This window comes from Telopea speciosissima, chromosome 11 (assembly GCF_018873765.1).
Source record: "Telopea speciosissima isolate NSW1024214 ecotype Mountain lineage chromosome 11, Tspe_v1, whole genome shotgun sequence".
Taxonomy (NCBI): Eukaryota; Viridiplantae; Streptophyta; class Magnoliopsida; order Proteales; family Proteaceae; genus Telopea; species Telopea speciosissima.
Window position 1 is genome coordinate 46,509,964 of NC_057926.1, and position 23,702 is coordinate 46,533,665.

The window sequence follows — 23,702 nt, forward strand, 5'->3', positions numbered from 1 at the left end:
TTTAGATTCTTATATTCTCATGTGCCATTTAAGTAGTTAAAACTAATAATGATTAAGCATTAATGTTCTAGCAAATCCACTTCACAGCCATTCAAGATCGAACATCTCATCTTTTATTGGCTTTTCCGGAGAAGCTTCAACCTAACTACCTAGTTAAGTAGTTAGTTATTGAGAATCTTTGAAGGAATATCTCTAGCTAGAAGTTCTTTAATGAGATTACTTATTGCTTAAGGAAGAATGGAAGTCCTAAGCTATAAAAGGCCTTGAACCAGAACCAGGCCTTGGTGTAATTAAGCTCAAGATCGACTTAGATTGAAAGTTCTTAAGTGGTTTTAAATTTCTTTGGGAATAGAAATGGCAAATCAGAGAACTGATCTCTTGAAAGTGGGGCGAGAAGGGTTTGCCATGATTGATGAATATTATGGCACCAAGAAAAGATCTTCTCAATCCATTAATCAAGGTTTCAAGATTCCCCAACCTTCATCAAGGATGGAGGAGGCAATGGATTCCATTATGGCTGCAAAGATGTTTGGACGGGTGATATTTGTAAACCCTCCTCGTCCAAGGGCTCCTCCATCTTCAAGTTCTGTTGGAGCTTTCTCATATTGGAATTGAGCTTCTATTTAATCAACCATGAATGAAGATAGCTAGCTACCTATCTGTGAGGATAAGAGTAGACTACTTTGTACTATTAATATCTAAGTTTGTGTAACCTTTTCTTTTCTGTCTTCTAAGCTTGTATAAGCTATGTTAAGCTTTTGTCTTTGCTAAGTTAATGATAATAATATAGTGCTGTGGGTTTTATATGTTTTTTTATTCTCTTTGTTAGCTGTAATTTGCAGATGAGGAATGTAGATCGTTTACGGTGCAGCTGCCCGTCCTGCCTGTGCTGCGCAGATATAGGGCCACGCGTAAAGATCACCTTACCTCCACTCGGGCAAGGCGCTCAGGTAGGAGGAGTAAGGCGGTCTTTGCACGCGACGCTGTGTCTGCACAGCACAGGCAGGACGGGCAGCTGCGCCGTAGACAATTCAAATCCAAGGTTTTCTAGGTGGTGGATCAGTTGGGTTTCTGTTCTAGGTGACCACTTGTTATGTGCCATACGTGAGTATTTTAATTTGAATTATGTAAGCAGTTGTAAGTAGTTAGTAGTCTATGTAACTATGTAAGTGGATAAGTAGATGAGGCGTAGTGGTAGGAGTTAATAGAAGTTAAATAGAGTAAGGGAAGTGGGATATGATAGAGTCGTGGAGGAGAGGGTAAAACTATTGTGTAACTAATTGTTATCCTAATTAATAGGAATAAAGTCCAACCTCTCTCTCTTATTTTCTCTTTAGGTTATCCTTGCACGTATCACCACTCCTATTATAATGATACGAATGAGAAAACACATGGTTCTATTGTAATAATGTATATGTGATAAACATTATCGGTGGATCCCATCACAATCTTTCAATAGAACCAGTTGAATTTAAATCTACCAATCCATAATACACAGAAAGATTAACGGAGTTCATTTTACACGTTCTAATGGGAAAGACTATGTTGTCCATCTTTTCCCCTCGTGATAAATCAGACATTCTATATTATTGGTCACTTCAGTGTCGTGTCCATTACTGTTGACTAACACACACTTAAGCTATGTATACCTATCATCTTAGTGTGAATCACAGACCATGAGATGATGCCCTAATTGTTTCCACCTTTTATGACATTGGAGATGAATGTTGGCCACCTTGATGATGAACTCAAATATTAGCCTATCAAAGTTCTATAAGAGCCAATTAACAAGATTTTCTCATTCACCTATAATAAGAGGTCAGAGGATCTATACCCGCTTAAAAAACTTGGAGTCTGGATCCTCTCCAATAACCTTCTCCTAATGCCACGTTTGATGGCAATTAACGAAGAGTTAACTTCCATTCTCCTTTTTTTTTTTTTTTTCTTTCTTTTTGCTCTCTCCCTTTTTTTTAAGGAATTCATAAATCGTGATTGAGTTGAAAATTGAAATAGGTAATTAAGATATGTCCTAGTCATGTTAAAACTTTAACTACAAAAATCTTTAAAGTTTTTTTTTTTTTTTTTGGGGGGGGGGGGGGTAGTAGTTAAAGTTAAATTTAAAAGCTTTGACTAAAGTGTTTAACATGGTATTAGGTATTATCGCATAATCCACAATACGAATCGGTATCATATCGCTCGTATCGGAGTGATATGTAACAGTTTCGATTGTGGTCGATCCAGATATTGTGTCCATATCGTATTAGTGACACGGTACGAACAAGGGTTAAAACAGTCAAATATCTTCTTTTAAAGGGAAATCAGGGGCAATTTTGTTAGATATGGTCAATCCTTGTCGATACCGTAGCGGTATCATATTGGTTTTGCAAGTGACCAATACCATGCACTAAAACCATGGGTTTAGTAATCGACATCGGTCTCTACCGATCCAGATCGGTTAGGTTTACCCCTGCTTCCTTTAAAAAAAATTAGATTTTTTAATTTAAAATTTTACCCTTGTCTGTACTGATCCATCGAGATGGGATCGGCCAGGAATCAGTATTGGTCTCAACCGATACTGATACGAATTAGACGACACCGATACTAATACGAATTGGCCGATCTGATTCCTACTTTGGCCTCAATTCATTCAGCAGTTGATGCAGGATCCAGATCCTCTATGGCACGCTGCCCGTCCTGCGCAGACACGGGGCCATGGGCAAGGGTAAGGCGGTCATTGCGTCTGACCTGTGTCTGCGCAACATGACGTAGGATGGGCCACGCACCATAGGAGATCCAAGCGCGAGGGATGTAAAGAGAAGATCATGGAAGAGGAACATGAGATATAAAGAGATAAAGAAGAGAAACCAATGTGAGTTGCAGGATTCTTTTGCACAAGTTATGTGTGGGAGAGAAGGATTTGAGATTAGAAATCTCTGCTGACATCATTGGGCTGATGCATTAATAATATGCATCATTGATTGCTTCACTAAGACACTTACCATTCCCTTAAAGTAAAGAGCTCATGAAGAATAAAGTTCTTTTTATTTGAAGCAATTGGGACTATTATTTAGATTCTTATATTCTCATGTGCCATTAAAATAGTTAAAACTAATAATGATTAAAAATTAATGTTCTAGCAAATCCACTTCACAGCCATTCAAGATCGAACATCTCATCTTTTATTGGCTTATCTAGAGAAGCTTCAACCTAACTACCTAGTTAGTAGTTGAGAATCTTTGAAGGAATAGCTCTAGCTAGAAGTTCTTAAATGAGATTACTTACTGCTTAAGGAAGAATGGGTCCTAAGCTATAAAAGGCCTTGAATTGAACCAGAACCAGAACCAGAAGCAGGCCTTGGTGTAAGCTCAAGACTTAGATTGAAAGTTCTCAACTGGTTTTAAATATCTTTGGGAATAGATATGGCATATCAGAGAAGTGATCTCTTGAAAGTGGGGCAAGAAGGGTTTGCCCTGATTGATGAATATTATGGCACCAAGAAAAGATCTTCCCAATCCATTAATCAAGGTGTCAAGATTCTCCAAACTTCATCATCAAGGATGGAGGAGGCAATGGATTCCATTATGGCTGCAAAGATGTATGGAGGGATGATATTTGTAACTCGTCCAAGGGCTCCACCTTCAACTTCTGTTAGAGCTTCTTCATATTGGAATTGAGCTTCTATTTAATCAACCATGAAGATATATAACTAGCTACCTATCTGTGAGGATAAGAGTAGACTACTTTGTACTATTAATATCTAAGTTTGTGCAACCCTTTCTTTTCTGTTCTCTAAGCTTGTATAAGTCATGTTAAGCTTTTGTCTTTGCTAAGTTAATGATAATAATATAGTACTGTGGGTTTTATATGTTTTTTATTCTCTTTGTTAGCTCTACTTTGCAGATGAGGAAAAGGTTTTCTAGGTGGTGGATCAGTTGGGTTTCTGTTCTAGGCGACCACTTGTTATGTGCCGTACATGAGTATTTTAATTTGAATTATGTAAGCAGTTGTAAGCAATTAGCAGCATATGTACCTATGTAAGTGGTAAGTAGAGTAGATGTGGCGTAGTGGAAGGCGTTAATAGAACTTAAATAGAGTAAGGGAAGTGGGATAGAGTCGTTGAGAAGAGGGTGAAACTATTGTGTAACTAATTGTTATCCTACTTAATAGGAATCAGAATGAAGGAAGGGGAGACTTTTGAATCCTAAAATATCTCTTAACAGATGAGGTAGGTTTCTTCACCCAAGTCAAGATGTCCGACTTCGTCTATAAAGCCAAACCCCTGTTCTATTCTCTCACACCCGACTTCATCCATAAAACCACCTATTCTACTCTCTCTCTCTCTCTTTCTCTATAGGTTATCCTTGCACGTATCACCACTCCTATTGTAATGATATGAATAAGAAAACACTTGGTTCTATTGTAATAATGTATATGTGATAAATTTTATGGGTGGATCCCATCACGATCTTACAATAGAACCAGTTGAATCTGAATCTCGATTTCAATCCATAAGACAGAGAAAAATTAACGGAGTTCATTTTGCGCATGCTGATTCGAAAGACTATGTTGTCCATCCTTTCCCTTCGTGATAGATCAGATTTCTTATTTTATTGGTCACTTCAATGTCGTGTCCATTACTTTTGACTGATACACACTTAAGCCAAAGTGTATACCTATCATCTTAATGTGAATCACATACCGTAAGATGATGCCCTAATTGTGTCCACCTCTTATGATTGGAGATGAATGTTGGTCACCTTGATGATGAACTCAATTATTAGCCTGTAAGAGTTCTATAAGAGCCAATTAGCAAGATTTTCTTATTCACCTATAATAAGAGGTCAGAGGATCTATACCCGCTTAAAAAACTTGTATCAATTAATTACCTTGTTTAAAATTTGAGGGATTGTTAAATATATTAATGGACAACAACATAATTCTATAACTCATCACTTGAAAGTATCATTTCATGATAATCACATCTCATGACAAAAATAAAGCAACATGGCTTGTACACGAATATCTTGCAAAGAAAATAGGGGTAGAGAAAGAGGAAATAAATCCTCTCCAGTGCCCTCATCTACCAGTGTGGTACAGTGAGGGCCTGCTGGGAGCTCGATACATGGAAGGCACAACATCCAACGATGCCAAGCTTGAAAAAAAAACCTGGGTCAATTGAGCTGGGCACCGTTGGATGTCACACCTTCCACATTTCAAGCTCTTAGGCCCTCACTGCACCTCACCGACAGATTGGCTTTGCAGGCAAAGCCTGGTGGTGGGACCTAATTTGGAGGTTGCCAATCATCTTCTCAAGATAATCTCAAGAGATAATTTTAGATTGAGTATTACAGTTAGATAACTACACAACAACCACCATTCCCACGTACATGCAACTACTTAATTTACTACTACAGACACATAGACTCCTAACTTCACATAACTACTTAGACCCATAATTTCACATAACTACCTCACACTTAATGACTTGCACTACAAATAAGGCACTCCGTGGATTGGTCACCTGGAGCAGAAACCTTGGTGATCCACCTAGAAAACTTTTTCCTCATCTTCAAAGAAACCTAACAAAGAGAATAAAAAGTCATATAAAACCCACAGCACTATATTATTATCATTAACTTAAAAAAGGCAAAAGCCTAACATGGCTTGTACAAGCTTAGAAGACAGAAAAGAAAAGGTTACACAAACTTAGATATTAATAGTACAAAGTAGTCTACTCTTATCCTCACAGATAGGTAGCTAGCTAGCTATATATCTTCATTCATGGTTGATTAAATAGAAGCTCAATTCCAATATGAAGAAACTCTAACAGAAGTTGAAGGTGGAGGAGCCCTTGGACGAGGAGGGTTTACAAAAATCATCCCTCCAAACATCTTTGCAGCCATAATGGAATCCATTGCCTCCTCCACCCTTGATGATGAAGTTTGGAGAATCTTGAAACCTTGATTAATGGATTGAGAAGATCTGTTCTTGGTGCCATAATATTCATCAATCAGGGCAAACCCTTCTTGCCCCACTTTCAAGAGATCACTTCTCCGATATGCCATCTATTCCCAAAGATATTTAAAACCAGTTAAGAACTTTCAATCTAAGTCAATCTTGAGCTTAATTACATCAAGTCCTGGTTCTGGTTCAAAGCCTTTTATAGCTTAGGACTTCCATTCTTCCTTAAGCAATAAGTAATCTCATTAAAGAACTCCTAGCTAGAGCTATTCCTTCAAAGATTCTCAATAACTAACTAGGTAGTTAGGTTGAAGCTTCTCTAGATAAGCTAATGAAAGATAAGATGTTCGATCTTGAATGGCTATGAAGTGGATTTGCTAGAACATTACTGCTTAATCATTATTAGTTTTAACTACTTTAATGGCACATGAGAATATAAGAATCTAAATAATAGTCCCAATTGCTTCAAATAAAAGAACTTTATTCTTCATGAGCTCTTTACTTTAGAAGGAATGGCAAGTGTCTTAGTGAAGCAATCAATGATGCATATTATTAATGCATCAGCACAATGATGTCAGTACTCATTAGGGATTTCTTTTGGTTCCACTATTGGGCTTATCCCTTGAAAGGAAGAGGGGTGGAAAGGGGTTTCTTCAGGTCATATCAACATTAAAAAGTGTAAAATTTCTAGGTACCGTATCTGGGCGTGTACCTGCACTCAGACATAGTCCAGCGCAAAAAAATCGACTCACCCCCTTGAAAAAGGGAAAAGACTAGAGGTGCCCCTGTAAAGCAGGTATTTTGATGAAATGTTGGCCAAACAATATATACTTTGCCAAAAAAAAAAACAAGTTTAGATTTTACCCTGAAATGATAAAACATAGCTTAACTAAAAGTTTCAGCCCATTCTGATGAGGTTTGGGTACCCTATGTGGGAAATGATTATTTTATGTCGGGAGACTACTCAAAAAAAAAGTTGGGCTGAATTATCACTTATCAGTGTCAGGGGGGGTGGGGGTGACAAATTCACTGCCTACACAGACGCATTCAAATCCCTAAACTACGCTTCTAATCCCAGCATTGTAATAATGCGAAAAAGAATCAAGAGAAATAAGAGAAATAAGAGAAGCAAGAGAAGGAGGTCGTCGAGTTCTTCCGATGTTGGATGGCTCGAATTTTATGAGCTTCTGATATGAGTTAATCATCAAACAACAAGAGCTTGAAGAGCATGAGAGAATCAGATAAACATAGATACCATGAATTATCGATTCCAAGGCCGATCCATGCCAAACCATGATTCTTGATGCATCTTTGGGTGGAGTTAGATCTATTCCAGCCGGATTCCAACTCTGAAGAATTCTGGCAGAATCTGAGGTGATTCAAACCAGAATCGATGAAGAGATACGTTTGGAGGAGGACAACCCCACATGATTGTAACGTTCGAAAGGAAATTTGAAATACTTTCAAACCCTAGCCGAATTGCCGAATTGTACTTTCCGAATTTTTCATCCCCGTTTTATAACGCATTTCCATGCTTTTATCCGAATTCTATAAACGTCTGTACTTTTCAACTACATTTATGCGCTTAGCCGTATTTTTCAAACGAACTTTTACCAGAATTTATAAACAGGACTGTGTTTTGCCCGAACTTTATGACCACCTTAGCCGGACTTATTTCTTCCTGGCTCGCTACTCCGACGGTTGACTACCTCATATGCCATTCGAGCGAGTAAATGATAGTTCCTTCCTTCATCTCTGCAAATAGATGGTGATTTTGTCCAAGGAGCCTCACCCAAAGTGGAAGTTTGAACACATCGCTTGTATTTAATAGCTGTTCTCTTGATTCAATTTTTCAACATTCTTCCGATATGGGACATCTTGTAAACCAAATCCTAAACCCCACAAAACCCTTCTGCCCTTCTTTAAAACAAAAAACCCAAAAAAAAAAACATATCAACAAGATTGCTATATGTAATAGTTGGGGGTGTCAATAAAGCCCGGCTGGCCCAAACCTGCCCAAATCCGCCTTGAGCCCGGCCCGGGTTTGACCTTGATTTTTCAACCCTGAGGGCGGGCTTGGGTTTAGTTATAGTCAGACCCTGGCAGGGTCGGGTCGAGTCGGATCAAGGTTTAGATCCTGGGCCTAGCCCGGCCCAGCCCTACCCGACCCTGTATTAATTATAAGTATATAATATTATATATATATATTATATACTTAATATAAGTATTTTCTTAACAAAAAAAAAAACAGAAGAGAATTGTAGAGAAATAACTACTAACTTTGTCATCATCATGAAGTGGGAACCCATAAAAAGACTAGATCATCTATTATTTTGATCAGGGCCATAAAAAGAGTCACTGACATGATTGTTATTTAGTTGTAGCCCCTATAAGCTTCCAGGCCTATTGAGGGGACACCGTTACAATTGTAGAGAGAGAGTCTATACACACGCCGTTTTTGTCAACATATTTATTAGCTGTCCCACAGGTTGAGATTCTATGTTACAAAAACATGGTCTAATGAGACACGTGGATGGTGCCATAAATCAGGATCAACCCGACTCGGCCCGACCCTGGCAAGGTAGGGTCAGGGTTGAGAGTTTCTTGACCCGGGCAGGGTTGGGTCAAGGTCAGGGTCAGGGTTAAGGCCTCTAGGATCGGGTCAGGGTTTAGGGCAGGCCCGGCCCAACCCGACCCATTGACACCCCTAGTAATAGTGTCTAATCCAAATTTGCCAAATAGCAAAACAATATAAAGAAAATATATTTCAACGGTCATGCTTGTGGGGTTCTTCCTTTCAAGGGTGACCCCTTGTGGTGCTTGTGGGCGTGGAGATGTATTTGGGTCTTTGCTCGTGCTGCAAGCCCCCCCTTTTTGGCTTGTGCCACAAGCGGTGTCTCGTTGGATTGACTTTCAAGCTATTTGGCTCTGGGGGGTTGTAGCAAGGTCATATAGTAGCCCCTCTAGCTCCACTCTCGCTTATGTTTTTGAAAATATTACGATGTGTATACTGACTGAATCTTGGCCTAAGTTTTGACATGTTTACGGCAAATACATATCATTTCCTTAACATCCAATGGTCAGAATTTTCAGATCATCCTTTCACATGGCCAAAAACATAGGGTCATGATAAAAGAACAGATCAAAAATGAACTGATGTTATTAAACATATTTGTGTTAATAAAAGCTTCATGCATTCAAGATGATTATCGAAATCGGAATTGACCATGATTCTTGATGCATCGATCGAGTCCATCGATTCCAGTCGGAGTCCAATTCTGAAGAATTCTAACAGAATTCTGAGGTGTTCCAAATCGAAATCAATGAAGACCGATCAATCTATCCAAAACTCGTTACGCATTCCAATGTTATTACCGTGCAACTTCTTGAGAGCTTTGGGCCTGAAATGTTGTTTCACTTTCGTCGAATCTGAGAGGAGAATGATCCTGAAGTGTTTCAAAGAAATTTTGTAGAAGAATTGCTTAAGATTGATAGGATACAGTTTCCAGCCGAACTGTATTGTCCGAACTTTTTTTAAACCATATACAGTGCAACCGAATTTTTCATCTGAACTGTAGGAAGCAACTTTCAAAACATAGCCGAACTTTTCACCCAGCTTTTATGTGTATATCCGTCCTTTTGATTTATGCTTTACAGTTTATCCGAACTTCTAGTCGTATTTTTATGCCATTTTTTACAACCTTATTTGTTTTTTGCCAAACATTTCACCCGAATCTTATGACCTTATCCGTCTATTTGCCTTGTGCTTTAAAACTTATCCGTATTTTTATACGAACTTTTCAAACCCCTAGTGTTTTTTAAACCAACCCACTGACGAATGCAATTGGAACACTGGAAGTGGAGAAAAAGGTGTTTGAGAAGGTGAGATTGGAGACTGGAGAGAAGAAGCACGATTGAGGTTGTTGTGTGGACCGATGATGATTGTTTGGAAGAGAATTTGTGAGGGAGGTTTAGAAGGTTGGGGACAGTGGAGGGGCCTGGGAGGAGGAGGAAGAGGAGGGGTTGTTAAGAGTGATTGTTCTTACCTCTGGCTCTACTGCGATGGTTGACCACTCCAAGCCATTTTTGTTCCTTCAGTCCTTCTCTAGAAGTAGCCATTTCATCTCTGCAAAATAGATGGAGATTTCGTCCGAAGAGCCTCACCCAAAGTGGAAGCTTGCACACATTGCGTTTGAGGAGAAACGTTTCAAGGGGCACCCAAAACTTTCCTACGCTTTGTATTTAGCTGTTCTCTTGATTCAATTTTCAACATTCTCCTCAGACCCAAAAAAAAAAAAAAAAATTTCAACATTCTCGGATGTGGGATATCATGTAAATCAAACCCTAAACCCTACAAAATCCTTGAGTCTTTTTCTTTATCCTTTGTACTTTGCCTTTTAAGTATAGAGGTGTAAATTTGGTCCTATCGGCCCGAGCCCGCTCCGAGCCGATCAAGGCTTGGGCTGGAATTTTCAACCCTGAGGGTGGATTAGGGTTGAAATTTTCAGGCCCCGGGTCAAGGTCAAGTTGGGCCAGGGTTGAGGCTCGGGCTACGCCCAACCCGGCCCGATCCTATGTCAAGTTATATTTTACAATTTATTGTTTACATTTTACAATTTTTTAGTATCTAATTTATCTATTGATTTACCAAAAATAAAGGGTAATTTATATATTGAAAGAAAATATTTATAATTTTAAGATTGGACTAGGTTAAAACTAATTTATCGCAATGAAAGTATTTATAATTTTGAGATTGGGTTAAATTTTTAACCTAAAGAAAAGTCTAATAGTCAATTGAGTATGAAACAAACCAATTTTCAATCACATGTGTTTCATTTCTTGAATGCATAGGATGACGCAAATGACAAAACGCAGGGCAAGTCAGGGCCAACCAAGCCCTATTAAATTTTAGGGTCAAACTGGCCCAACCCGGCCCAATCAGGGTCAATCAAGGTTGGGCTAGACTAGGTTGAGCCCGGCAGGGTTGGGCTTGGGCTGAGATATCTCAGCCCGACCTAGGGCTGGGTTGTGCTTGGGATGAGATAAGAAGACTCAGGGTTAGGCTAGGGTTTTAAAAAACCTGACCCAACCTGACCTGTTTCACCCCTACTTAAATGCAAATCAACTCAAGGCTTCAAAAAATGAACAGGTACACCCCTATACTTTTAAAACCATGCTAAACTAACTGTCTATTAGGCATCCCGCGTTAAATGATGACGTGGTGTTTAGAGTGGACATGAAAGTACACTTTTACTCTTTCAAAATAAGACCTTTTACCAAACCAGACAGGTGGATTGGGGACGTGAATCAACTATGTGACCTTTCCCTGGACTTAGGCCAACGCTCTATTGCACTGACAATCACCACCAAGCCAAGAGGTGCTTCCTCCACAAGATTTTTTTTTGGCTAAAACTTCCTCTACAGGATACTAACAAACCAACCGGTCCTATTGTAAAATTTTGATGAGATACACATTTTATCCCATAAGCATTAATTACTAAAGTATAACCCTTCATATAATCATTCATTACAATAGGAGTACTATATTATTGGCATGCATTCTTGGAATGCATTTTAAGTCGATTTTTCATTCTTGAATGATAAAAATAGTTATTTTTCATCGTCCGAAAATGCAAAATCAACCTAGAATACATTCCAAGAATGCATACCAAACACAGCCTAAGTTAGCAAAGACAAAAGCCTAACATGGTATAAAGTCTCTATATAAAAAGCACAAACTTGGATATTACCAACATTGTGAATGATGGTGGTGTGGCTCCTTACCATGTTAAGACTCTAGTGGACGATATCATTCACCTTTCCTTATCTTTTGTATCTTGTAGTTTTGTTTGTATTTCACGGGAGATTAACAGCGTTGTTGACTCCTTGGCTAGGAGGGCTTTGTCGTTGACATGCACAACTGAATGGCCCCTATCCTCTCCATGGTTGTGTGAGTTGTGTTCCTCACTGCCTCCATGAGTTTATGCATGACTATCATTAATAAAGTCTTGTTTACCAAAAAAAATTTGGATATTACTAATACAAAGTCCACTCTTATCATCACAGAGATCATCTATATTTTCCAAGCTAGAAGGAAGCCCTAATAGAACTTTGAGGTGGAGCACTTGCATGAGCGTTTGCAGACATCACCATTGCCTCCTTTGGTGAAGGTTGGAACTTCATAGGGCGCCTTTGATTGCGGTCATAGTATTCACCAAGCTGATCAAACCCTTCTCGCCCCACTTTTGTGAGATCAGCGTGAGCGTTTGCAGACATCACCATAGTGCAATCCGTTGCCTCCTCCTTTGGTGAAGGTTGGAACTTCATAGGGCGCCTTTGCTTGCGGTCATAGATTTCATCAATCTTAGCAAACCCTTCTCGCCCCACTTTCGAGAGATCAGCCTTTCTTTGATATGCCATCTATTCTAAAAGAAAACCAGTTAAGAACTTTCAAACTAATTAGTCTTGAACATACACCACAAAGGCCTGGTTCAGGTTCAAGGCCTTTTAATTATAACCAAGGACTTCCATTATTCCTTGGGCAATAATCCCATTTAACAACTATTCTAGAGTTATTCCTTCAAAGATCCTCAACAATTAACTGAGTTCGATGGCTAGTATTTTTTTCAACTTTATTCTGGTATTCAGGTTGAAGCTTCTCCAGATAAGCCAATGAAAGATGATTTTATTTTTTTTTTAACTAATTTAATTTCATAAGAGAATATATAGCATCTAAATAATTGTCCAAATGATTCCAATTAAAAGAAAAACTTTATTCTTCATAACCTCTTTACTTTAAAAGGAATAGTAGGTAGTGAAGCAATCAATAATTGATATAGTTTTGGTTTCATTCCTTATCTAATAATTAATTGGGCAAGAGATCTCTACTTGGTCGCAGGGTCTCTAGACAAGCGTCTAGGCCAATGAGAAAGGACGTCTGGGTATCTACCTAGGGGGCAAAGACATCAATTCATGGTGCCCTGTGTGAGGGCGTAGGGTGAAATTTCCATTTTTTTTCATCCCCTCCCATACCCTGCAATAGCACTGGGGCACTGAAACGCTCTTTTTATTAATTTTTAATTATAGTTAGTCTAAATTCTAGCATTTTTAAGTTATTTTAGTTTTTATTTTAAGCGATGGATCGGCACAAACCCATAAGTTTTTTATTAGATCCATCGCAAAGTAGGTTTAAGATTTATTATTAATTGCTCTTAATCTCAATCGTACGAGCTTAATTTGATGGGTGATTGAGATGATTAGAGTTTTGTTTCGGTTTTATTTTCATATAAATATGTAATGCGACAAGAATGCATAAGGTGTTTACTAATGAATTAAATTTGGGGTTTCTCCTTTCAAAATAACCATGCAATTGCTTTAAATACATGAAGAAAATCATGCTTCACCAACTCCGATAGGATTAATATGTTTTAATGAATCAATCAAAGTGAAGTAATCATTTATGCACACTAATGCTGACACAACTTCTACCCAAAAACAAAAAAGGCAGACACAACAAGGCGCCAAATGACCACCTTACCCTCAGTCGGGTAAGGCAGTCATTTCACGCCTCGCTGTGTCTGCACGACATGGCAGTTGGGGGCCTGGGGCAGCCGGACAGTAGCCCGCCCCGGACAGTAGCCGATCAGGATGCTGACCAATACACCTCTTCTTCATTCCACATTATTTATGATGGTCATTCACAGAGTAGATGGTTTTTTGTGGTGACCATGACATGGCCATCAGTTGTGACATACTCGAAAGGAACCATTCCATCAGCAGCAACAATCTTTAGCCTCCACAAAACTCTGGATAAGATTGTCAACAGTTGTCCCTATTGTCCATTAAGGCATTCTTTAAGATTTTTGTCTGTAATTTTCAGGACAAAATTAAACTCTGACCACCAAATTAGGCCTTTCGATTTTTGGCCAAAATGAGATAAATTTTGATCATATTACAATATTTTAAAAAATATTTTGGCTCCAACAATGATCGAAACTGTGTTGGAAATCAAAATTTCAAACCTTAATTCAAAATATTACTTAACTCCTTAACCGGAACCCTTACCTGCTAGATAAGGAGGTATGGGCAAAGGCCCTGAGTTTGGCAAAGCACCAGTGTATAACACACCCCATTTACTCTATATATTTCTCTTCTGAAATGGGATTAAACTATTTAACCAGTACATCAAACTATGAAAGGACTCCAGGAGAAACAAAGTTGCAAAGGAACCAACAGCCAAACTTACAGAATTTGACAATCTATGATATCGTCATACCTGACCAACAGGGATACCACCTTAGTATCATTTAAGAGTCAATAATGACCTCGCAAACAGTATCTAGTTTACAACCCGACCAGCAGTTACATCTCAACCCTGCAAATGACTATACTGTATAATCCATGTTGGGAGTAAAGCCATGGATTCCAAATGCAGGGCCATGACTAGGCCCTACAACTTTTGGTGCTGCTCACAAAACTCTTGAAGTAGACTTGCAAGTCCCAAGTCTCGATGCCATACCCATGCCTATAGTCATTCAAGATAGGGGTAGCAGGATCCCTGGGGCTTACGAACTGAGAATTTCAGCCAACTCCTAACCAGATTAATTCTGTTTCAAATTAAGCAATGGTTAGTACCAAATATTAAATGCTTCAATTGACCATCTAGTCGCAATGATATCAAAGATTCTAACCATACCATCATTCAGCTTCATCAGCTTCTGCAGCTGAAATCTCAGAATCCAACTTGTTCATTAGCTGCTCACTCACATGTTTGGACACCGATATCATGTCAAGAATTACACTAGGGTCTAAGCCTGCACCCCCTCGTTTGGTCAGCCCGCATATATGCCCATTCCTATTAACAGAAACAGAGACAGCTGAGCTCATCTGGGATTCCTCTTCCGAGGTTGCATCTACAATGTAGTGTCTACCAACCTAGAAGAACAAGCAAATTTTATTGATTAGAAACTGACGAGTGTGTTAATATTAGTGACCAACAGAAATAAAGTTTTGAGTTTTTAAGTTTCACCTTGGTTAAAGTTACAATTACTGGGATGCCAGAGGTGTCGAACTGTAAAAACTCTTCATCACTTATGTCAACTTCTGGCTGCTCATCGGCAGAGGCAGCTGTTGCAACATTTACTTTTGGGATGCCTGTATTGCTCAAGGCAGCCTCAACAAAAACAATAGAAACATTTGTAAAAATTAGGGGAGAAATTTTTTTGTATACATATATACTCTAAACATCTTTGTATGGTGCTGGGAAAGACATGAAACCAACAACCATGTGTTTTACCTGAATTCAAAAATTAATGGCTTACCTTGATTGCAGCACCTAAGGCATCCAGTAAATTCCCATCAGAACTGACAACAAGGCCATCAATGTAAAGGTCCCAACATAGTTTCCCTTCCACAACCAATAGAGATGAACGGTCGATGCCAGCCCCTATGAAACATTTATTGTGACCTCTATAGAATCAATCAAGAAAAGCAAGAACACATTTATATCAAGGAAAAGAAAGGAGACTTAAGTAGGGTTGCCATTTCCAGAAAGACAAGCATATCCAGGGCAAGCAAGCCTTTTGTTACTTGTCTCACTTTTACTGATAGTTGTACTACCTGTTCCACTTTTACTACCCAATAAGCATCTCTGCAGTGCAACTGAGAGTTCCGTAGACAACTCTTCACCTCCTCTGCCCTGTGTTCAATATGACCAAATGATTAACCAAATAACTAAAAGGACAGGTTTAATTTACAGAAGAAACATAACCACATTTTTATCTACAAGGAGGTATAAAACATTCACTTCTGGAACAAATTATATGCCAAACTAAATTTTTGTTCCCATTTTTCTGCAACAAAACTAAAGGAATTTTCCGTCTGGAATACTACCTCGACAAACAAAGCTTAGGGATTTTCCAGTATAAGTAGGTCTTTGGTGCAAATGTCAGCAATTGGCTTTAATAATGGTTCAATTTCTTCTCTGCACATCATGGTCTTCTACTTAGACAACGCATGAAAGGAAGAAAACCATGGGTGCGGAGCTGGAAAACTCAATACTTACCTACCATCTAGTCGCAAGTCCATGCAATTCATGTGTTTGCTCCCTTCAGAGAGAGAGAGAGAGTTCATTTCATAGAACCTACCATCTAGTTGCAAGTCCATGCACTTCGTGCGTTTGCTGCTTTGCTGTTTGTACAGCAGTTGATTCCAATTCCGTATTTTGGTCCGAGTCTTTGATGCTAAGCATCATTTGATCTCTTACTAGCTTCTCAATCTAGGAAAGGCTGGTGTGAAGACTTGCCTCTGAAGAGGCTACATTAAAAAGGCAGGAAGACAACCCTTTCTCAGTTCTCCATCTCCAACACCGTCACTTACTATCCATGCTCTTGATACTATCCTTAATAGCACAATCTCCAGAAAAAAGATGTAACAGGATTTCCTTTAGCTAGGCATAAATGAGGCTTACATATATAATCTTCTTCCCCGTTTGGAATAGGTATCCAAGCCAAAATGTGGGAGTCTTCTATCGAACTAGATAAAGTGAGGTTCACTTTAAGAAAATAGCTTTATAATAAGCCCCTTTTGGAGATACAATGATGAGAATTTCAGTGAGTTTGCTTTCTAGACTTATTTTATTTCGTCTTTCTTGTTTTCAATACATTTGATCTTTCATTAGTGGTCTGGTCTGGGCCCACCAAGAAAAAAGTCTTTGCTCACCGCTTCAAGCTTTTCACTCCCACACGAATACATATTACATTTAAAAAAAGTAGGAATAACTTTAATAGAAAACATAATTGACACAAAGATTTGACTGTTCCTAAATCAAAGTTGTGCTACTGTTTAGAGTCTGCATTTCTGAGGATAGTAAACCACTGAATCCTACTGCAAATGGAAACAAAGAATCTTAGTACAAAGACATACATCCACCAACCTCAAATACAGGGGCTGCCGTGGGACTACAATCAACATTTATGATGACCCTGCCTTTGTCAGGTTGAAACAGATCTGGTTTTCCAAGTTCAGCCTGCCAATATAGATTGTTACGAAATATTAGCAGGAATTCCCCAAGTAGATTTCATTTTAGGAGCTAAGCAAGACCCTTATCCAAGTAAATATATTATGAGGATCAGTAGAACATATAATCATTTTACAGACTTATCAAGAAAGCATAGAAAAGAAGGCAGTCTCGATTAGGAAATACCTTCACACTGGCAATGACATCAGTGGTACCCATTCTAATTCTTGCAGAACCATTAGCCTGTAAGTAGTAAACAAAGAATTTGTAGAGGGAATTCAATGAAAACAAATCATAATTTGGTCACTCAAATAATGAAAGCCAAACCTAATGTAAGAAATAGTAAAATGTGAATATCATTTGCAACAACCATGGACATGAAGACTACACCTGAGGAATGACTCCAGTTTCAACAGATATAGGTCGGTAAGTTAATCTTTTTCGACCATCAGTGCGAAGGTCTTGAGCAATACCACCCTGTATAAAATGTTTCTCTCCAACAGATAGTCCCACCATTTCTACAAAAAAGAAACTGTCAAATCACAATTATAAAACCACAAATTAGAAGTAAGGAATACCCATAAACAAAAAGAAATAAATAAATAAAGAAGAAAAGGGAAATAGCTAGGATAACAGCTGTCCTACTACTAAATTCAATGCAAAAGATCAAATAAAGTAAGCACAAGCAACATAGATATAGAAAGAAGAGACCAGAAGCAGTGACATATTGCTTCCCGTAGCACTTTCAGACACCAGAGAAGGTGGAATTGAAATGATTGGACATGCAAAACCAAATTAAAAAATCAGAAATCAAAAACCAATTCAATTAAGTATTAGGATCCCACAGTATCTGTTATACATATACACAACATCTCTAGCAATACTCCAAACATTAGAGCATCCCAGTCCACGAGGCTCCCACTATTGCAGGGTGTGGGAGGGGCAAACGTACGCAGCCTTACCCCAGCTTTGCGGAGAGGCTGTTTCCATATTTTGAACCAGCAGCCTGATGGTTGCAATAGCGCAACTTCACTGTTGCACCAAGGCTCACCCACTAGTGATATTCCAAACATTAAAAAGAAAAAATCAGGAGGTATTGAGCTACTTCTATTAAATGGTCTAGTATGTTCTAATAACAAACTCAACTCCAAACAAGTACCTATTCATATACTGATAGAAATATTAAACAATAGCTGTTGATTGTAACTTGACCAAGTGGGGAGAAGAATAAGGAGAATGAGATTTTTTTATTTTATTTTTTTTTTTTTTAAAAACGAAGAAGAAGATCATGCCTCTCATATATAAGTACTTATTCATAGAAAAATATAGAGCTTACAGATATGCATTTACTTACGCTCTGTTGGTTATAGTTTCCATTTCTCTATTTGTACTATTTTTGAGAAATCACTATCAGAAACAATTTCTGGGCCAGAAATAGAAATCCCTTGGTTACAACCGTATAACGTATATTACAGAATGAGGAATTGGTTTAATGGATTCTGCTATGATGCTATTATTCGTTACAATTAAGGTCGGTATTTATCTTGAACTAATAAGTTCAACCAACAGAAAATTATGAAGCAAAGGAACCCAAGCAAACCCATAACCTAAAATGTACTCCAAATCCATAAAGGCTGGAAAACTAGTTTCTAATTTCAAAAAAAATAAAAAATAAAAAAAGGCAAAAGCAAACAAGCCAAGCTATTCCCAACTCCATGAGCTACAACTCTACTAGACAGCAGCTTCAGTACATTACGGAACAAATAGATAAAAAATAAAAAATAAATAAAAAACCTGGGCAAATGGGGCCGAAAGGTCGGACAATAAATTAATTGGGGATTACAGGGATATCTGCTGGGAAGAAATGAAGAAGGAGAGAGAGAGAGAGAGAATCATAACAGAATATCAAAAACTAGCTATGAAGAATTTCAAATTGTAGCTGGTGTCTCTAGAATTAGGCATAAAGTTCTGCCATAGTTCTAGAATTAGCCAATTGAAATTCAACAACCAGGCCGCATGATGAAGAATCCAACCTCTGTCAAGAGGTCCAATCTGAAAAATTGCAGATTATATACTTTCAGCAAAGCTCACTCACACTGAGGAATAACTTTAAAGGAAAACTCTTATTTCAATTCACTTATGTCTAGGATTGAATAGCCAAGCACAGAAAATCCTTCGTGGCCAGTTCAGCAACACTTATTTGATCCCATAGAACTAAATAGCAATCCAATCAATATGAAAATCTAAGTAGCCCCGAAAACAATAAAACTAAATCCAATCACTATGAAACTCTAAAGCTGCATTTGGTAACTATTCTGCTCTCAGAAAGCACTTTTGACATTTGGGAATTTCCGACCTAACAACCTTTCATTTCGCCCACCTAGAGCTCTGCTTTACTATTAATTCCAAAAAAAAAATGGAAGATGGTGGGAATATCCGAGCTAATTCAAAAACTCTCTCTCTCTCATTGTAGTTTCTTCTAAAGGGAATTCTTTCATGCTTTTTTTACATTTGGATACTTCCTTTTAAGGGAAATTAATTACATAAATCTTGCATCTGTTCCAAACATGACATTAAATCACTTGAATCAGTAACTCCACATAAGCCTATCAGCTTGAGCAATTAACATACAAATTGATTTTCCAATTCAACCTTAATTATGGGCAAACAAATGCCTCATAACATCATAGATGCCAATCAACTGATACATACAACAAAAACTCTTTCTCAAACAGGTCTCTTGGTTTTGAAACTCAACACAACCAAGGCGTTAAGCAAAATGAGGAGACCTGATCCATGTCCTAGGTGCCTAGATTTGTCCTCAAGAAAGGTGTCATGGCAGGTATTTCAACATATCTCCATACCAAATATTTCAATTCCTTGAAATAGCACTCATTGAAATTTCAACCTATCCCTTCCCCCCTCCCCCTTCCCCCTTCCCCCCTCCCCCTTAAGCTACTGCAACAAGAAGAGAATCCCGAGACTACCCAACAGCATAGTTGTCAAAGCGCAACGCAACCCAACGCGTTGGAGGGCCTTCTTAAGCAATTAGGCGATAAGGTGGCCGCCCAGGTGTTCTATATTTATCCAAAAACTCATTTGCTAAAATTCCTATATATTATGAACCAAATAGGTTAAAATTTAAGATACACAGATGCAACCACTCTTCTTGCAATATTTGCGATTTCTAAAAACATCAAATATGCACAACAAATTACTATACTAATCATAGTTATCAAGGCGGCAAGGCGACCATGGTGTTTGAGGGCCTTCCTAAGCGCCTTGGCAATATGGCGTCGCATTGGCGAACAAGGCCTTCTAGTGTTTTTTTTTTTTTATATAACCATTTTATTAGGCATAAATAGCATATTAATTTTTATATAATTCTACTTGTATCCTAAATAAATATGAAAGAATTGAAGTACATAATCAAGGAATTGCAAAATAGCATAATCATGACATGTCGGCTAAGGGTAGGGCATATCTACAAACACCTTAAAGACCTTCGTGGAAAAGAGGGAAAGATAAAACGAAACGAAAAGACCTCTCTCCTAAGTCCATCGAAATGCAGCCAAGAGAAAAGCCCAATCAAAAGTTCAAAACCATTCATAAATATGAAATATTTACAAGTTCTGGTCTTGTGATCACTTCATTTTAGTCCAATAAAGAAATCATTCAATTCTGTGAAAAAAAAGGAGGAAAAGAAAGAAAGACAAGATTGAATGAAGTTGAAGGAACTGTTTGTTACTCCAAAAGAACATACAAGGCTGGAGATGTCGATGGAGAGTGGAGAGGTTAGAAGGGGTTTAGGTTTAGAAGGAAAAAAGAAGAAAAAAAAAAGCACAATACTTACAAGGCTGGAGATGTCGCCGGACGCCGGTGGAGGTTAAGGCTGGACCGCTGGAGATGGAGACGTCGATGGAGAGTGGAGAGGTTAGAAGGGGTTTAGGTTTAGAAGGAAAAAAGGAAAAAAAGAAAAAAAAAAAAAAAAAAAGCACAATACTTAAAGGCTGAAGATGTTGCTGCCTCGCCGGACGACGGTGGAACCTTCTGGGACTGAGAGGGACCGTGGAAGCTGGACTGCTGGAGATGTCGCCGGTGGGGGTGGGGGTGGAGGTTGCTTCTCTCGCCGGTGGGGGTGGATGCTGGAGATGGGGGTGTCGGTGGAGAGAAGAGGTTAGAAGTTGGATTTTAAAAAAGGGAAAGGGGTTTAGATTTTAGAAGGAAAAAGGAAAAAAAACACGAAACTTACAATTAGCCTCGCCGGACGCCGGTGGAGGATGGAGACTGAGAGGGAGGACTGAGAACTTGAGGAGTCGTAGGACTGACGTCTGAACTCTGACAGAGTAGCTGCAAGTCGCCGCCTCGCCCGACGCCGGTGGAGGATGGGGACTGAGAAGGAAGACTGAGAAGGAGTCGAAGCCTTGAAGGACTGAGGTCTGAGCTGAGCTCTGTCGGAGTCGCTGCAAGTCGCCGCTGCGCTGCTTCTTTTCTCTTCCGTTTTTTTATTTTTGATTTTGGTATGTCCAGAGAAGGTGATTAGGTGAATCGGTATTTAGGTTTTGGTGTTTTTTTGGGAACTTTATGAGTACTCCCTAAGGTATGGATTTATTAAAAAAACGTTAGAATTTTTACAATATTGACAATATTGCCCTTACTGCTATGATTAGGTATTTTTACATGTCCTTGATAAGGTAGAATGACATTCTTGCCCTCATCTTCTTCTTCTTCTTCTTCCTGGTTCTCACCCTCCTTTTCTTCACCCTTCTTTTCTAAATCCTAACCCAGAACCAACCAGGAAATATTTTCGTTTATGATTTTCTTTCGCTACCGATTTCCGTAGCCCTTCCTGGTTCTCACCCTCCTCTTGTTCACCCTTCTTTTCTAAATCCTAACCCAGAGCCAACCAGGAAATATTTTCGGTTATGATTTTCTTTGGCTACCGATTTCCGTAGCCGAACAAAAGGCAAACATTAAAACTGCTTTCGGAATCTCACTCTGATTTTTTTTTCTTTCTTTCTTCTTTGATTCTGATAACGTGGGTTTTTTTTTTTTTTTAAATTTTGGTTGTGGCCAGGATTAGGTAGTGCGAGGCAATCAATAAAAAAGTCATGGTAAATTAAAGAAGAAGTCCCAATCATTCGGTCTTACTTTTTTTTTCCCCTCTCCATTGTTCTGTTTTCATCGATTGTATATCGATTTTGTGTTTGTGTTCAGGTCAACCCAATAGTTGGAATGGGAAGCAATGATTTAAGTCCCCACTGTGGTTGAAGGCAATGTTGAATGCAAATTGTTAGAATCGTGAATGCGTATTGCTTGGATTGTATGGGAAATGCCCTTTGTTCTTACTGTTTGATCAATCATAAAGACCATCGTGTTGTTGAGGTTTGTTTTTCCTTTGATCTTAAAGATGATCGATTGGTGGTGCTTAGATCCAGAAATTCATAGACATATTAGCCATTCAGACCTACATTATCAACAGTCCCAAAACCATCTTCCTCAACAAGCGGCCACAGCCAAGGCCCGGAAAGGTCGTTACCAATACCTGTGAGATTTGTGGCCGAAGCTTTCTGGACTCCTTCAAGTTTTGCTCACTGGGTTGAAAAGTCATCTTCTAATCCTCTGTTGTAACCACTTCACCCCCTTCTCATCTTCTTGATTCTCTAACCTACTTCTTGTTCATCTTTTTTACGAAACTCCATTACTTTTTAGCTGAGCGTGGGCATTAGAGCTTTCTCGTCTCAGCCAAAATTCCTATTTTTTTCCAGCTTTTTACGGGTTCCAGTATTTCCTGGTTGAATGTGGGCATTGGAGCTTCTCTGTCTCACGCCAAATCTTCAATTAATTTCACTTCAATTAAAATCCCATTCCAATTAGATGGCAGCACTGGATGAGAAGAGGAGGGTGAGAACCAGGAAGAAGAAGAAGAAGAAGAAGATGAGGTGAATACGAAATTTGATTTTGGTGTTACTTCTCGAGGAATTTTCGTCGATGCACCGCCTCCTCCCGCTGATCCCCTGCCGTTAGGGAAGAAGAAGAAAGGAGGACATTATTGTCATTTACACATCTATCGTTTGTGACTAACAGTAATAATTAACGGTTTGGATTAATTTATCAATTAATATGAAAAGTAGGGGAGGTACGTGTAAATACTACGTACAGATGGATGCATCGATAATAAATTCATATTTCAAGGGGGTATTCATAAATTTTCCTTTTTTTTTAACAACCAATGACATATTTTCAATTAGAATAACTTAAAGTACATTAAAAAAAATTAAAAAACAAAAATATAAAAAATAAACACGCCTAGGAGACGCCTTGGTGACCTTGGCAGAATTGGCGGTCGCCTTGACGAAGCCATGGTATCCAGGCGGAAATTTGGGGGTATGGCGATGGGACGCCTTATGGTATGTATTCACACGATTTTTATTTTTTCATATTTTAGTTCAGTTTCTTTTCAATGAATCATGATTCTATTAAGTTTCTCAGTTATTGGACAGTAGGGTGGAAGTTCCTGTTCTTATCAGAAATATGGCATACTATTGCAACACTAAAATCATTTACTTAATATGTCTGGCAAGCCGTCGGCCCTTTAAAAGGCTCCAAGTCAATGACTATGTCAAACACCAAAACAACATACAGAGTTCACCATTATACGGTACAGAAAAAAGACTCTGCTGCTAGGGCATACAAAGAAATCAGAAAAAACTGAAAATCTGAA

General features: G+C 38.6%; 1 protein-coding gene across 2 annotated transcripts; it reads right to left on the minus strand.

The window, feature by feature from the left end:
* Nucleotides 1–14,580: 14,580 nt before the first annotated feature.
* On the minus strand, nt 14,581–17,550 carry LOC122646662 (exosome complex component RRP42). 2 transcript variants are annotated; one of them, XM_043840250.1, is made up of 7 exons: nt 17,369–17,550; nt 17,165–17,221; nt 16,895–16,987; nt 15,580–15,658; nt 15,282–15,406; nt 14,990–15,133; nt 14,581–14,895 (listed from the first exon to the last, which is right to left on the minus strand). In XM_043840250.1, exons 1-7 carry the CDS (start codon nt 17,492–17,494, stop codon nt 14,659–14,661), a joined length of 861 nt encoding a protein of 286 aa, XP_043696185.1. In that variant the 5' UTR covers nt 17,495–17,550; the 3' UTR covers nt 14,581–14,658. The 2 variants fall into 2 exon arrangements, with proteins under 2 accessions (XP_043696185.1, XP_043696186.1); XM_043840251.1 differs by having other exon boundaries at nt 17,415–17,532.
* Nucleotides 17,551–23,702: the final 6,152 nt, after the last annotated feature.